The sequence below is a fragment of the Crinia signifera genome, chromosome 4 (assembly GCF_055691185.1).
Source record: "Crinia signifera chromosome 4, ASM5569118v1, whole genome shotgun sequence".
NCBI classification, from domain to species: Eukaryota; Metazoa; Chordata; class Amphibia; order Anura; family Myobatrachidae; genus Crinia; species Crinia signifera.
In genome coordinates, this window is record NC_139220.1 from 267,280,671 (window position 1) to 267,293,391 (window position 12,721).

General features: G+C 43.5%; 1 protein-coding gene across 4 annotated transcripts in view; it reads right to left on the minus strand.

Annotated features, from left to right (window-relative positions):
- The window catches only part of LOC146075349 (disintegrin and metalloproteinase domain-containing protein 9-like), a 93,615-nt gene that overhangs the window by 12,182 nt on the left and 68,712 nt on the right, over positions 1-12,721 (minus strand). For all 4 annotated transcript variants that reach the window (XM_083184495.1, XM_083184494.1, XM_083184496.1 and 1 more), the window contains 2 exons: positions 4,197-4,333; positions 3,038-3,218 (listed from right to left, as the gene is read on the minus strand). In XM_083184495.1, the coding sequence (XP_083040621.1) occupies positions 3,038-3,218; positions 4,197-4,333 (318 nt within the window). The remainder of the gene's footprint in view (positions 1-3,037; positions 3,219-4,196; positions 4,334-12,721) is intronic.

A 12,721-nucleotide genomic window follows, 5' to 3' on the forward strand; every position in this document is an offset into this window, starting at 1 on the left:
GTTATCTTCAGGAGCTCTTCCAACACACTGCCTGTCCCCTGTCTAGCGCTGGCTAATATAGCCAGCTCAAGGGGGCTGGGCGATCTACTGTATGTGTTTACCTCCCTTCCGGGGCAGTTGGTTGACATCACCGGACGTCAGCCACCTGCACAGTTCTCTGAGCAGGACACCACAAGTCTAAGCCAGCAGAGAGTGATTTGTGAGCACTGTAGAAATCATTTGACGATCAAATTATTTCGGGCCCGCGTGCTAGTCTCAAATGGATGTATAATCAATTCATACATTCGCAGTGTGGCACGTATAGTCCCTGGGCGACGGGCATTCATGTGCCAGGCAGGCGGCATTACATGACTCGCTAAACAGCGAAATACTGCTGCTTAGCGAGTCAACCAGAATCAGGGCCAATGGACACTACTACTGTGAGGGCATAATGAGTGAGGAGTTCTAATACTGTGTGGAGTAATGGGTATAAGGAGTATTACTGTGGTGTTACATGAATATGAGGCTCTGCTGCATGTCACGTGTATAAAAAGCGCTACTGTGGCATAATGCATATAAGGAGTACTACTTGTTTTGTTCATATGTTTGTAAATCCAGTCATAAAGACACAGAGACATGTGAGTTCACTGCTGTGCTGTTTTATTCCATCCAACTCCAGACACACTGCCTCAGGACCAGCCCCTTCCCAGCATTCCCCTGGTCCTAGGGACCATCACTGAAGATTCAGGCTTACACATATTAGTAAGGGAGTGTCTACAAATATTGAGCATTCTAATACACTAACATCACATTACTGTGGCATTACATGAATAAGGGACTCTACTCATTGACATCATGTTTATAAGGAGCTCTGATGTGGGGTTTAACATGTATAAGGAGCTTTACTGGATGTAATAACATGTATAAGGAACACTACTGTTGTGTCATAACATATATAAGGAGTGCTACTGTGAGGTGTAACGTGTGTAAGGGGTTCTACTGTGTTGCATAACATGTATAAGGAGTACTACTACTGTGTGGCATCACGTGTATAAGGAGTAGTACTGTGTAGTGTAATAACATTTATTATGAAATGGTGAAAATTGTTACGGATGCCGTCTGGGCACTGGATGTAACTACCGGAGGCTGGAAGCTGGAGATCAGGCGTGAGCCCATAGCCGGGACCGCCGGTTAGGACGGCCACAGCGAACCCTACTTTGACTCTATTGAGTACCCCGGGCAGATGACAAACCCCTGCGGGTACTAGGCTTTACCTGTGGCCGCCGCGTTCAAAGGAGCGAGTTAGGCCCGCTCCAACCCCGATGCAGCTAGGTCTATGTGGGGACAAAGGGTAAGCGATCATCAGGGGTAACTCAAGAGGATGGTCTTACTAACGGGCCTGACTGTAATGTACCCCTGTCTGCCAGCACCGGGCCAAAGACGGGAATGCGACCCAGTCGCAGGCACGAGACAAATGACGGGAATCTCCACATAAACAGGAGACAAGGCTAGGAGGCGAATCCCCAAAACATAACCAGGACTGAACGGGGGGAGGCCCTGCCTATTAAATGCATAGAAAGGGCAAGCAAAAGGAAACAAAGGTAAATAACTGCTAACTACCAGAGGGAGGAAATGGGCTTGGCCCACGGCGGGGCGTAATCCTGAACATAAAGAAACTAAACAACGGGCTGAACGGCCCACTAACCAAAAGAGCTTGGTAGCTCTCCAAAAGAACAAATGGAAAATAACCAGGCTCCACAGGAGCACTTACGTGACCCACGGAAAGGATGTAAATGGGGATCAGGGCCAGGCACGGAAGCAGAGCCACAAACGTAATGGGACCCAGAAAGAGATGAAGGAACTGGGAGCTGAGCTGCAGAGGATATATCCTGAGATCCAAACAGGAGACCGGAACAAGGGACCAGGAAGCGTAGCTGAGAGCTGACAGAAGTTCCCTGCACAGGAAGCAGGAACTAAACAGGAAGCTATCACTGGCAGAGTATTGCAGGAGAGCCTGCCCTATAAAGGGCTCAAGTGTTGATTACACCTGTTGGAGATCGAGGCAGCTCCCAGGCTTGTGCTTAACGATCTAATTACCTCACAGCCTAGTGAATGATTAGCTCCCAGAATATTGTGCTGATATGGCGCATACCTACCACTGGAGGCCACCAGTGAGTCAAATGCCAAACACAAACTGAACAGAAAACAAAACTGAATGAACTATTCAACCTGGTTCCTGACAGTAATTGCCTTGTGCTGCTTTTATAGTGTTAATTATTTCAAGTATAATCACACATGTCAGGGGCAATGTGTGTGTGTGTGTGTGTGTGTGTGTGTGTGTGTGTGTTTGTGTGTGTGTAGAGTGGGGCAGTGACATGAGCTTGTTCAGGGTGCCTTGGCTCCACGCTATGCCTCTGGTACCTCGTAAAGTCTCTTTACCTTCCATGCACCACCCCAGCCAGGGTGTGAGTTGTGAATGGATCCTCTCTTTTTGTCTTCTACATAAAGTCACTCACTTGTTACAGTTATGTTTTTGTTTGCACATTGCTGGGATGAGCTTCTATCAGAGCGCCTGTCCATGGAGGTGATTTGTAATACATCCTAGTGGATATTCATTTCTATTTTCCCGAATAGCAGCTAAAGGAAATTCTATTTATCCAGTCTAAACCTCAACAATCAGTAAATAGGCCCCTTAATGTTCATCATCTAGGTCAGTGGTTCTCCACCTCGGTCCTCAAGGCCCCCCCAACAGTTCATTTTTTCCAGGTCTCCACAAAGAATAGATATTTTAAAATGTGAAAGTTAATAATGAGTACAGCTGTGCACCTGCAGGGTTACATGGAAAATGTGAACTGTTGGGGGTACTTGAGTGACCAAGGTTGAGAACCACTGAACAGCCTTTTTGTTTCTTTTTGTCGAGACTGCTGCTGCATGGCCTCAGGAAAAGGGGGTGTGAAATTGCAGTAATGTCTGCAGTAAATTACATTTTGACATGCATAACTAGCTACACGACAAATGAAGAGGTATAGGAAATGAGTCGTATATTATGATTACTGACCGCTCTTGTTCTGCAGTCACATGATTCACCACTGTCCAGCATACCATTCCCACACAAGGAGGGATCCACCAGTGGCTGTACGTTAGGGTGTTTGAGGAGACACAGGGCTCCAGTCCTTGTAACAAAAGCCTGGAAATCCTGTAAACTACAGCTGCTGAAGCTCTTTGCATTGTCTGCACTCCTGAGTACAATAAAAAGATATATTGACAACAAAAAACACAGGACACAGGTCTCATCATAGACTAGCAAATGTTAGTGATACAGCTCAAGCGGAGCTATAAAGAAGCTAAAGCACTGAGCACTTTATAGCTCATACTGTGTATCTTAGTCCCATAAATAAAACAGCAGGGAGCAACAAATTACTTTGCTGGATTGCTCTGAGCAATTTGTGAGTCTGAATCTGTGTAAAGCCCCATATACACTAGACAATCCTGGCCACGGCTGATATAGGCAATATCGGCTGTGAGTGGTCCTATTGAGTGTACACACACTAAACGATATCGGTAAACGATATAGATCAGTGACGTTACCGGGACCCTCTGAACATGCGGCCGTTGGCTATATAGCCAAAATCAACCAGCTAGTTCTATAGAGATTATCACATCTTTTTTTCACGTACCTTCAGAGTAGGTCTAATAATTTAATTCATTTTTGCAACGACCTGCAGGATTTGGTCCGGGTCCCGTAAAGCAGGCTGTTAGCTTAATTGCATTGATCAATTCATGAACCAAATTTCCACAATTTATGTATTTAGGTAAGTGTCTATTTATGTATTATCTGGGCTCCCATGTTAAATGCAATCCATTTTTTCATACCCCTACTATCCAACTACGCATGGAGTTGATTTTATATAGTGTGGCGAGTGCAGCGAGCCACCGTGCCCGAAGCGTGGCGAGCGCAGCGAGGGGACGTGGTCTCATAAGAAAAACGGGAGCCCAGATATTACATAAGTACCGGTAAGTGAGTTTACTATGGTGAGGCTTTATGTTTTTTATTTGTTATTTATATGGTCACACACACACACAACTTTATATCTGCCCCAATTAGATATAGATAGATAGATAGATAGATAGATAGATAGACAGACAGACAGATATATGCAAGTTTATATACGTAGTAATAATAATAATAGTAATAGTAATAAAGAAATAGAGCTTACGTCATGTTCACATCCATTATACAAGCAGAAGCTGGGCAGTTACATTTTCTGGAGTTATCATGCAACATCCCCAGGTTATGGCCCAGGATATGAGCAACGAGACAGGAATATTTCTCTATGGACAATCTTTTTGGATACTAGAACAAAGGAAATAATTGTTGTAATTCTGGAATCTCAATATTCAAATCAAAGTCCATTTTATTTAACTGAGTACTCAACTAGAAGTGGATACTTAATGAGAAAAAAAGACATATGTAAAAATGAAAAGCATAATTAACCCCTTCCTGACAGAGCCCTTTTTTTCAAATCTGACATGTATCACTTAAGTGGGGATAACTTTTTTTTGCTTTTACTTATCCCAGTGATTTTGAGATTGTTTTTTCGTGACACATTGTACTTCAAGTTAGTGGTAAATTTTCGTCGATACAGTCTGTGTTTTTTTGTGAAAAATACCAAAATGTCGGAAAAAAATGGAAAATTTAGCAATTTGCAAAATGTTAAATTTTCTGCTTGTGAGACAAATAATCATACCACTCAAAATAGTTAATAACTAACATAGACCATATGTCTACTTTATGTTTCCATCATTATTTCAACTTCCTTTTAATTTTTTTGGACACTAGGAGGCTTACAATATGAATAGCAAATTTTCAAATTTTCAAGAAAATTTCAAACACTGATTTTTTTAGGGACCAGTTCAGTTCTGATGTGACTTTGAGGGACTTGTATGTGAGACACCCCCATAAATGATGCCATTTCAAAAACTGCACCCCTCACAGTATTCAAAACAGCATTTTGGAAGTTTGTTAACCCTTTAGGTGTTTCACAGGAATTAAAACAAAGTGTAGGTGAAATTTCAAAATTTCATTTTTTTTGCAGATTTGCAATTTTAATACATTTTTCTAAGGAACACAGTACATTTTACTAGAGAAATGTGACTAAAAATTGATTCCCCCAATTCTTTTGTTTTCATAAATATCCTATATGTGGCCCTAGTGTGCACGTTGACCAAACCACAGGCTTCATAATAGAAGGAGCACCTACTTGATTTTGGAGCCTCTTTTTTATGAGATTATTTTTTAGGCACCATGTAGGTTTCTAGGCACCATAAGATGCTAAAAGTTAGGAACCCCCCCACAAGTGACCCCATTTTGCAAACTACACCCCTCAGGGAATTCATCTAGGGGTATAGTGTACATTTCAAACCCCCAGGGGTTTCACCAATTGTGGTACAACTGGGCAGTGAAAATGAAAAATTAATTTTTTTACACAAAAATGCAGTTCTGGCTCCAAATTTGTCATTTTCACAAGGAATGAAGGTGACAAAGCACCCCAAAATCTGTGCCCCAATTTCTCCCGAGTATGGCAATGCCTCACATGTGACCAAAAAATACCAGTTGGGTGCATGGCAGGACTCAGAAGGGAAGGAGTGATTTTTGGATTTTGCAGCTCAGATTCTGGTGGAATGTTGGTGGGTGCTATGTCGCATTAGCAAGACCCCCGAAGCACCAATACAGTGGAACCCCCCCACAAGTGACCCCATTTTGCAAACTACACCCCTCAGGGAATTCATCTAGGGGTATAGTGTACATTTCAAACCCCCAGGGGTTTCACTAATTTTGATACAACTGGGCTGTGCAAATGAAAAATTACATTTTTTACACAAAAATGCAGTTCTGGCTCAAAATTTTTCATTTTCACAAGGAATGAAGGTGACAAAGCACCCCAAAATCTGTGCCCCAATTTCTCCCGAGTATGGCAATGCCTCACATGTGACCAAAAAATACCAGTTGGGTGCATGGCAGGACTCAGAAGGGAAGGAGTGATATTTGGATTTTGCAGCACAGATTCTGGTGGAATGTTGGTGGGTGCTATGTCGCATTAGCAAGACCCCCAAAGCACCAATACAGTGGAACCCCCCCCACAAGTGACCCCATTTTGCAAACTACACCCCTCAGGGAATTCATCTAGGGGTATAGTGTACATTTCAAACCCCCAGGGGTTTCACCAATTTTGATACAACTGGGCAGTGAAAATGAAAAATTACATTTTTTTACACAAAAATGCAGTTCTGGCTCAAAATTTTTCATTTTCATAAGGTATGAAGGAGAAAAAGCACCCCAAAATCTGTGCCCCAATTTCTCCCGAGTATGGCAATGCCTCATATGTGACCAAAAAATACCAGTTGGGTGCATGGCAGGACTCAGAAGGGAAGGAGTGATTTTTGGTGGTGGAATGTTGGTGGGTGCTATGTCGCATTAGCAAGACCCCCAAAGCACCAATACAGTGGAACCCCCCCACAAGTGACCCTATTTTGCAAACTACACCCCTCAGGGAATTCATCTAGGGGTATAGTGTACATTTCAAACCCCCAGGGGTTTCACCAATTTTGATACAACTGGGCAGTGAAAATGAAAAATTACATTTTTTTACACAAAAATGCAGTTCTGGCTCCAAATTTGTCATTTGAACAAGGAATGAAGGAGAAAAAGCACCCCAAAATCTGTGCCCCAATTTCTCCCGAGTACGGCAATGCCTCACATGTGACCAAAAAATACCAGTTGGGTGCATGGCAGGACTCAGAAGGGAAGGAGTGATTTTTGGATTTTGCAGCTCAGATTCTGGTGGAATGTTGGTGGGTGCTATGTCGCATTAGCAAGACCCCCGAAGCACCAATACAGTGGAACCCCCCCACAAGTGACCCCATTTTGCAAACTACACCCCTCAGGGAATTCATCTAGGGGTATAGTGTACATTTCAAACCCCCAGGGGTTTCACCAATTTTGATACAACTGGGCTGTGCAACTGAAAAATTACATTTTTTACACAAAAATGCAGTTCTGGCTCAAAATTTTTCATTTTCACAAGGAATGAAGGAGACAAAGCACCCCAAAATCTGTGCCCCAATTTCTCCCGAGTACGGCAATGCCTCACATGTGACCAAAAAATACCAGTTGGGTGCATGGCAGGACTCAGAAGGGAAGGAGTGATTTTTGGATTTTGCAGCTCAGATTCTGGTGGAATGTTGGTGGGTGCTATGTCGCATTAGCAAGACCCCCCAAGCACCAATACAGTGGAACCCCCCCACAAGTGACCCCATTTTGCAAACTACACCCCTCAGGGAATTCATCTAGGGGTATAGTGTACATTTCAAACCCCCAGGGGTTTCACCAATTTTGATACAACTGGGCAGTGAAAATGAAAAATTACATTTTTTTACACAAAAATGCAGTTCTGGCTCAAAATTTTTCATTTTCATAAGGTATGAAGGAGAAAAAGCACCCCAAAATCTGTGCCCCAATTTCTCCCGAGTATGGCAATGCCTCATATGTGACCAAAAAATACCAGTTGGGTGCATGGCAGGACTCAGAAGGGAAGGAGTGATTTTTGGTGGTGGAATGTTGGTGGGTGCTATGTCGCATTAGCAAGACCCCCAAAGCACCAATACAGTGGAACCCCCCCACAAGTGACCCCATTTTGCAAACTACACCCCTCAGGGAATTCATCTAGGGGTATAGTGTACATTTCAAACCCCCAGGGGTTTCACCAATTTTGATACAACTGGGCAGTGAAAATGAAAAATTACATTTTTTTACACAAAAATGCAGTTCTGGCTCAAAATTTTTCATTTTCATAAGGTATGAAGGAGAAAAAGCACCCCAAAATCTGTGCCCCAATTTCTCCCGAGTATGGCAATGCCTCATATGTGACCAAAAAATACCAGTTGGGTGCATGGCAGGACTCAGAAGGGAAGGAGTGATTTTTGGTGGTGGAATGTTGGTGGGTGCTATGTCGCATTAGCAAGACCCCCAAAGCACCAATACAGTGGAACCCCCCCACAAGTGACCCCATTTTGCAAACTACACCCCTCAGGGAATTCATCTAGGGGTATAGTGTACATTTCAAACCCCCAGGGGTTTCACCAATTTTGATACAACTGGGCAGTGAAAATGAAAAATTACATTTTTTTACACAAAAATGCAGTTCTGGCTCCAAATTTGTCATTTTAACAAGGAATGAAGGAGAAAAAGCACCCCAAAATCTGTGCCCCAATTTCTCCCGAGTACGGCAATGCCTCACATGTGACCAAAAAATACCAGTTGGGTGCATGGCAGGACTCAGAAGGGAAGGAGTGATTTTTGGATTTTGCAGCTCAGATTCTGGTGGAATGTTGGTGGGTGCTATGTCGCATTAGCAAGACCCCCGAAGCACCAATACAGTGGAACCCCCCCACAAGTGACCCCATTTTGCAAACTACACCCCTCAGGGAATTCATCTAGGGGTATAGTGTACATTTCAAACCCCCAGGGGTTTCACCAATTTTGATACAACTGGGCTGTGCAACTGAAAAATTACATTTTTTACACAAAAATGCAGTTCTGGCTCAAAATTTTTCATTTTCACAAGGAATGAAGGAGACAAAGCACCCCAAAATCTGTGCCCCAATTTCTCCCGAGTACGGCAATGCCTCACATGTGACCAAAAAATACCAGTTGGGTGCATGGCAGGACTCAGAAGGGAAGGAGTGATTTTTGGATTTTGCAGCTCAGATTCTGGTGGAATGTTGGTGGGTGCTATGTCGCATTAGCAAGACCCCCCAAGCACCAATACAGTGGAACCCCCCCACAAGTGACCCCATTTTGCAAACTACACCCCTCAGGGAATTCATCTAGGGGTATAGTGTACATTTCAAACCCCCAGGGGTTTCACCAATTTTGATACAACTGGGCAGTGAAAATGAAAAATTACATTTTTTTACACAAAAATGCAGTTCTGGCTCAAAATTTTTCATTTTCATAAGGTATGAAGGAGAAAAAGCACCCCAAAATCTGTGCCCCAATTTCTCCCGAGTATGGCAATGCCTCATATGTGACCAAAAAATACCAGTTGGGTGCATGGCAGGACTCAGAAGGGAAGGAGTGATTTTTGGTGGTGGAATGTTGGTGGGTGCTATGTCGCATTAGCAAGACCCCCAAAGCACCAATACAGTGGAACCCCCCCACAAGTGACCCCATTTTGCAAACTACACCCCTCAGGGAATTCATCTAGGGGTATAGTGTACATTTCAAACCCCCAGGGGTTTCACCAATTTTGATACAACTGGGCAGTGAAAATGAAAAATTACATTTTTTTACACAAAAATGCAGTTCTGGCTCAAAATTTTTCATTTTCATAAGGTATGAAGGAGAAAAAGCACCCCAAAATCTGTGCCCCAATTTCTCCCGAGTATGGCAATGCCTCATATGTGACCAAAAAATACCAGTTGGGTGCATGGCAGGACTCAGAAGGGAAGGAGTGATTTTTGGTGGTGGAATGTTGGTGGGTGCTATGTCGCATTAGCAAGACCCCCAAAGCACCAATACAGTGGAACCCCCCCACAAGTGACCCCATTTTGCAAACTACACCCCTCAGGGAATTCATCTAGGGGTATAGTGTACATTTCAAACCCCCAGGGGTTTCACCAATTTTGATACAACTGGGCAGTGAAAATGAAAAATTACATTTTTTTACACAAAAATGCAGTTCTGGCTCCAAATTTGTCATTTTAACAAGGAATGAAGGAGAAAAAGCACCCCAAAATCTGTGCCCCAATTTCTCCCGAGTACGGCAATGCCTCACATGTGACCAAAAAATACCAGTTGGGTGCATGGCAGGACTCAGAAGGGAAGGAGTGATTTTTGGATTTTGCAGCTCAGATTCTGGTGGAATGTTGGTGGGTGCTATGTCGCATTAGCAAGACCCCCGAAGCACCAATACAGTGGAACCCCCCCACAAGTGACCCCATTTTGCAAACTACACCCCTCAGGGAATTCATCTAGGGGTATAGTGTACATTTCAAACCCCCAGGGGTTTCACCAATTTTGATACAACTGGGCTGTGCAACTGAAAAATTACATTTTTTACACAATAATGCAGTTCTGGCTCAAAATTTTTCATTTTCACAAGGAATGAAGGAGAAAAAGCACCCCAAAATCTGTGCCCCAATTTCTCCCGAGTATGGCAATGCCTCATATGTGACCAAAAAATACCAGTTGGGTGCATGGCAGGACTCAGAAGGGAAGGAGTGATTTTTGGTGGTGGAATGTTGGTGGGTGCTATGTCGCATTAGCAAGACCCCCAAAGCACCAATACAGTGGAACCCCCCCACAAGTGACCCCATTTTGCAAACTACACCCCTCAGGGAATTCATCTAGGGGTATAGTGTACATTTCAAACCCCCAGGGGTTTCACCAATTTTGATACAACTGGGCAGTGAAAATGAAAAATTACATTTTTTTACACAAAAATGCAGTTCTGGCTCCAAATTTGTCATTTTAACAAGGAATGAAGGAGAAAAAGCACCCCAAAATCTGTGCCCCAATTTCTCCCGAGTACGGCAATGCCTCACATGTGACCAAAAAATACCAGTTGGGTGCATGGCAGGACTCAGAAGGGAAGGAGTGATTTTTGGATTTTGCAGCTCAGATTCTGGTGGAATGTTGGTGGGTGCTATGTCGCATTAGCAAGACCCCCGAAGCACCAATACAGTGGAACCCCCCCACAAGTGACCCCATTTTGCAAACTACACCCCTCAGGGAATTCATCTAGGGGTATAGTGTACATTTCAAACCCCCAGGGGTTTCACCAATTTTGATACAACTGGGCTGTGCAACTGAAAAATTACATTTTTTACACAATAATGCAGTTCTGGCTCAAAATTTTTCATTTTCACAAGGAATGAAGGAGACAAAGCACCCCAAAATCTGTGCCCCAATTTCTCCCGAGTACGGCAATGCCTCACATGTGACCAAAAAATACCAGTTGTGTGCATGGCAGGACTCAGAAGGGAAGGAGTGATTTTTGGATTTTGCAGCTCAGATTCTGGTGGAATGTTGGTGGGTGCTATGTCGCATTAGCAAGACCCCCCAAGCACCAATACAGTGGAACCCCCCCACAAGTGACCCCATTTTGCAAACTACACCCCTCAGGGAATTCATCTAGGGGTATAGTGTACATTTCAAACCCCCAGGGGTTTCACCAATTTTGATACAACTGGGCAGTGAAAATGAAAAATTACATTTTTTTACACAAAAATGCAGTTCTGGCTCAAAATTTTTCATTTTCATAAGGTATGAAGGAGAAAAAGCACCCCAAAATCTGTGCCCCAATTTCTCCCGAGTATGGCAATGCCTCATATGTGACCAAAAAATACCAGTTGGGTGCATGGCAGGACTCAGAAGGGAAGGAGTGATTTTTGGTGGTGGAATGTTGGTGGGTGCTATGTCGCATTAGCAAGACCCCCAAAGCACCAATACAGTGGAACCCCCCCACAAGTGACCCCATTTTGCAAACTACACCCCTCAGGGAATTCATCTAGGGGTATAGTGTACATTTCAAACCCCCAGGGGTTTCACCAATTTTGATACAACTGGGCAGTGAAAATGAAAAATTACATTTTTTTACACAAAAATGCAGTTCTGGCTCCAAATTTGTCATTTTAACAAGAAATGAAGGAGAAAAAGCACCCCAAAATCTGTGCCCCAATTTCTCCCGAGTACGGCAATGCCTCACATGTGACCAAAAAATACCAGTTGGGTGCATGGCAGGACTCAGAAGGGAAGGAGTGATTTTTGGATTTTGCAGCTCAGATTCTGGTGGAATGTTGGTGGGTGCTATGTCGCATTAGCAAGACCCCCGAAGCACCAATACAGTGGAAGCCCCCCACAAGTGACCCCATTTTGCAAACTACACCCCTCTGGGAATTCATCTAGGGGTATAATGTACATTTCAAACCCCCAGGGGTTTCACCAATTGTGGTACAACTGGGCAGTGAAAATGAAAAATTAAATTTTTTACACAAAAATGCAGTTCTGGCTCAAAATTTTTCATTTTCAGAAGGTATGAAGGAGAAAAAGTACCCCAAAATATGTGCCCCAATTTCTCCCGAGTACGGCAATGCTTCATGTGTGACCAAAAAATGGCAGGACTCAGAAGGGAAGGAGTGATATTTGGATTTTGCAGCTCAGATTCTGGTGGAATTTTGGTGGGTGCTATGTCGCATTAGCAAAACCCCCGAAGCACCAATACAGTGGAACCCCCCCACAAGTGACCCCATTTTGCAAACTACACCCCTCAGGGAATTCATGTAGGGGTATAGTGTACATTTTAAACCCCCAGGGGTTTCACCAATTTTGATACAACTGGGCAGTGAAAATGAAAAATTACATTTTTTTACACAAAAATGCAGTTCTGGCTCAAAATTTTTCATTTTCATAAGGTATGAAGGAGAAAAAGCACCCCAAAATCTGTGCCCCAATTTCTCCCGAGTACGGCAATGCCTCACATGTGACCAAAAAATACCAGTTGGGTGCATGGCAGGACTCAGAAGGGAAGGAGTGATTTTGGGATTTTGCGGCTCAGATTCTGGTGGAATGAATGGTGGGTGCTATGTGGCATTAGCAAGACCCCCGAAGCACGGTGAAATGATGAACCTAAAAATCCATAGATGTGTGGTATATTTTAAAACACTCCTTTATACATAGGCC